The following is a 3750-nucleotide window of genomic DNA, read 5'->3' on the forward strand; positions in this document are numbered from 1 at the left end:
GACCTGTGGGTTGACAGGTACTGAATAGGAGAAAAATAGACCTTTGTGTTTAAGACAGAATGAGGAACGGGATTTAGGCCTTAAAAACCCTGTACTTCTACATTTCAGGGCTTCTTAATTTGGGGTCTGCGTACCCCTGGCAGGTCCAGCTGGCTGAATAAAGAGCACGTTTTCTATAACTCACTGATTTCTGGTGGTCCGTGTGTCTTTCGGGGGCTGGCGGCTACAACACAACCAGAACCGTAATCCAGCATCTATTTAAGGTCTGATCTCATGGTATGATTATTTACTATCTCTGCCAACAATTACTGGAATCTAGACCAGGCTTTATGTAAATCTCTTGGTTCACACCAAGATGTGAATTCTTTTTAGAGATAGCAAAATAAAAAAAAGATGCTTAGAATAGGACACTTGCTTAAATAGAACAAAGGAAGAAAAAACAAAAGACATGGAAGTACCTTAAATATATTGATCTGCTCAGAGCAAATGCATGAGTCATTTAAATAAAAGTGCTTTAAAAGTCATCAGGTGGGACAATTTACATTTTAAGATTCAGCTTCCTTGGACTTTTATTTTACTTCTAGTAACAAATAAATCCTTTTTCTGGCTGTGTGAGAGATGGCCAGTTGCATTTTTTTGTAGCTTAGGGCTCAGATACCATATATTTATGTAAACTAGAATGGAAAAAAAAAATCATATTTTTTTCATTCACAGAATCAAATCTTACCAATTCTCAGTAACTGAGAAAAGTCTATTTGATCTAGTGAAAAATTTGACGTATATGAAGGAGTACATTTTGAACTTATGAAGAAGTATATAGTCTAATAAAATCTTTCAAAATAAAGTCATTTATTTAAAAAGCTACTAATTAAGTTATATACAAAGCACAGCCTTAATTAACCATGTATATACATACAAACATATATGTCACTAATAATAACAAAATTCTAATAATCGTGTCAATTAATGTTATGTAAATATGACAATCTTCTCTTTGTAGTACTTGAGCTATTTATATTATCTTATTTTGAATATTATATCACTATTTAGAAGCTTATTCCATAGGATTTATCATTCGATATTTACCTGGGGTCCATACTTGTCATGTATAATGAAAACTTTTGTGACTTGTGACATTTTTTAACCCTTTAATGAATGCAGGAATGACCCTGTATTAATTCAACTCAGACCCAGTGTTACATTCTGAAGTCCTTTAATATTGATACTTGATCTGATCAGAGATTAAAACTGCATTTACATAGATGTGCCTGGGGTTTAAAAAAAAGTTGTTAGCATCACGGATGGAAAATACCAGTAGGTCTTTGGGCTATTTCAGAGATCTACTGGTATTAGAGTCAAATTAAACATTCATCTCTGACTTCAAGAAGAAATGAACAGACAGCTGAACTATATATAATGGCCATTTGCCTTGTTGAAGATTCTTATCCTCATTTTCTAGGTGTCTGCATTTAACTGGTGGTTGTTGTCCTTATTAGTATATCAAAATGATGTTTACTAGACCTAGAAATGATGTTTACTAGACCTATATATATATACACATTAAAAAGTATCTGTGTTTCTGTTTGGAGATTAAGTTTGTCTCTGATGGCTTTAAATAACGTGGTCAAGGATGTGTCAATGTGGTCTATATCAGAGATTGACAATCTCTTTCTATAAAGGGCCAGTTAGTAAATATTTAGGCTTTGCAGGACATATGGTCTTTATCAGTACTACCCAACTCTTTCATGATCACACAGAAGCAGCCATAGACAATGCATAAATAAATGGGCATGGCTTTGTGTCAATTAAACTTATCTATGGATATTGAAATTTGAACATCATATAATTTCATGTGTCATGAAATATTGTTCTTTTAACATTTTTTTCAACTAGTTAAAAATGTAAAAACCATTCTCAGCTCAAGAGCTATACAAAAACAGGTGGTAGGCCTGATTTGGCCTGGGGTGGAGTCATAGTTTGCCAACCCCAAGTACAGAGGAAAGCCATTGGATTTGCAGATTACCGGGTAAGGTTCTAGGCAAAACTCAGGGACCCACTAGGTGGGCCATCTCAGCTGCTGACTTCTTTACCCTGAGTCCCTATTTACTCCTAAGCATATTGAAGGCATTGGATGAGATTAGGTTTTTAACTCATTTCCCATTTAGAAATGCTCTTTGAGGCTGAAGCAAATCTGACTGGTTTTCAATGTGAAAATAAAATACAAAAACTGTTCCTGGAGTTATTTCTAAACAGAACTTGTCTCTAATCCTAATGTAATAGAAATGTATACATAAATCGGATTCATTGGATACATCTTTTGCTAATGACGGTTCAAAAACAATGTTAATTGACTTGGGGTAAATGCTGTGGCTGCAAGTACCGCCAGCGAGTATTCTTGGGGCAAATGGGAAATGGGTTAAAGCTCTTTTCTGCTTCAAAATCTCTCTGATCGATCCTGCCAGAATAATAGTGAGAAAAAATAAGCTCAACCACACACAGGTTCTTCCTTGGAATTTCTGGAAAGAGAATTGTGGGAACTCGTTGGAACGATGTATAGCATGCCTTTTATTAGCTATCAGAACTCAGGCTTTGAGATTTCCAATTTGAGACCACGTGATTTCTGAGAATGGGAGCCATGCCCTGATGATGAGACTGTTTTTGATGTAGACACTCAAGCCCTCTCGTCAGCATATTCAACAGGAACAGATGAGGGGTGGCTGTCCATGTGATTGCCTCTATGGCAAGTCCCTACTGGCAAACTGTGTATGGAGTTTGTTACAAGTGTGTAGTTATGGGACAAAACTAAGCTAAAATTTCTTTCACATGTAAATGATCTTTCAGCTCTAACGACTTGGGAAGCAGAAAAACAATTTCAAGTCTGTAACTTCATTTCATTTTACTAACTAGAATCTAAAAAAAGAATCACACACACACACAGCCAACCAATCAGCAGACATTGAAAGAAGGCCTAAAAGTTCTGGGCCAATCTTCTTTATTTACCTGGAGGTGAGGAAATGATGACAGGATATTAGGAATTTTCTCCTCTAGAGCCAAAATGGTTTGGAGTAGAATTATATCTGCAAGGCTCAGCTGATTACCAACAAGAAACCTTTGTCCATGTTCCCTTAGAACCTGTAGGATATATAATTTGCATCAGTTACAATACTCTACATAGAGAAACTGATGAAGCTACTGAATCAGTACAGTATTTGAGAAGGGGTGAAACTATAGCCTTGCCCTTTCATCTTTTTATAAATAACATTAATTAAGAGGACACTAAGATAGATAGAGAAAGGAGACAAAGTGTAAAATTGAAAGCATCATTAAATATCTACTCTATATCAGAATGAAACAGTGAAAAGGGGAACAAAATATTAATTCTAGATTTATCATCCAGTATGTTAAAAGAATACTCTTATTCTATAAATAAGTCTACATAAGTGAATTAGCCCTGATGAATTCAGGAGGCTGGGCAGGAGGAAGTGATTTAAAAAGTAAGTGATAGGTCCTCGTCAAGGAGTCCAATCTCGTTTGCCAGTTCTGTGTCTGTGAACATCAGGACTCACTGTCATAAATTAGATGTGACTATAAAAAAAAGGCAAGCTTCCTTTCACATCTTCTAAGACAGAGACAATTAAAGCATGAGAGCTCATCTTGACTCCCATTGTGAATAACATACAGGTGCAGAGAGACACAGGAATAGATGACGATCAGGAAGAGCAAGAAACAGTGATAGAATGGAGATCCCCT

General features: G+C 35.8%; 1 protein-coding gene across 2 annotated transcripts in view; it reads right to left on the minus strand.

Moving 5' to 3' along the window:
• Window positions 1-3750, minus strand: part of LOC105304800 (glutathione S-transferase A4) — a 16308-nt gene that overhangs the window by 1676 nt on the left and 10882 nt on the right. The window contains exon 7 of one of the 2 annotated variants that reach the window (XM_023522657.1): window positions 1221-1268. The exons of the other annotated variant lie outside the window; for it this stretch is intronic. Coding sequence (XP_023378425.1) covers window positions 1236-1268 — 33 coding nt within the window. The 3' untranslated portion in view covers window positions 1221-1235. Of the gene's footprint in view, window positions 1-1220; window positions 1269-3750 lie in introns of those variants that run through there. 2 annotated transcript variants of the gene reach the window in all.

The sequence above is a fragment of the Pteropus vampyrus genome, unplaced genomic scaffold (assembly GCF_000151845.1).
Source record: "Pteropus vampyrus isolate Shadow unplaced genomic scaffold, Pvam_2.0 Scaffold353, whole genome shotgun sequence".
Classification (NCBI taxonomy): Eukaryota; Metazoa; Chordata; class Mammalia; order Chiroptera; family Pteropodidae; genus Pteropus; species Pteropus vampyrus.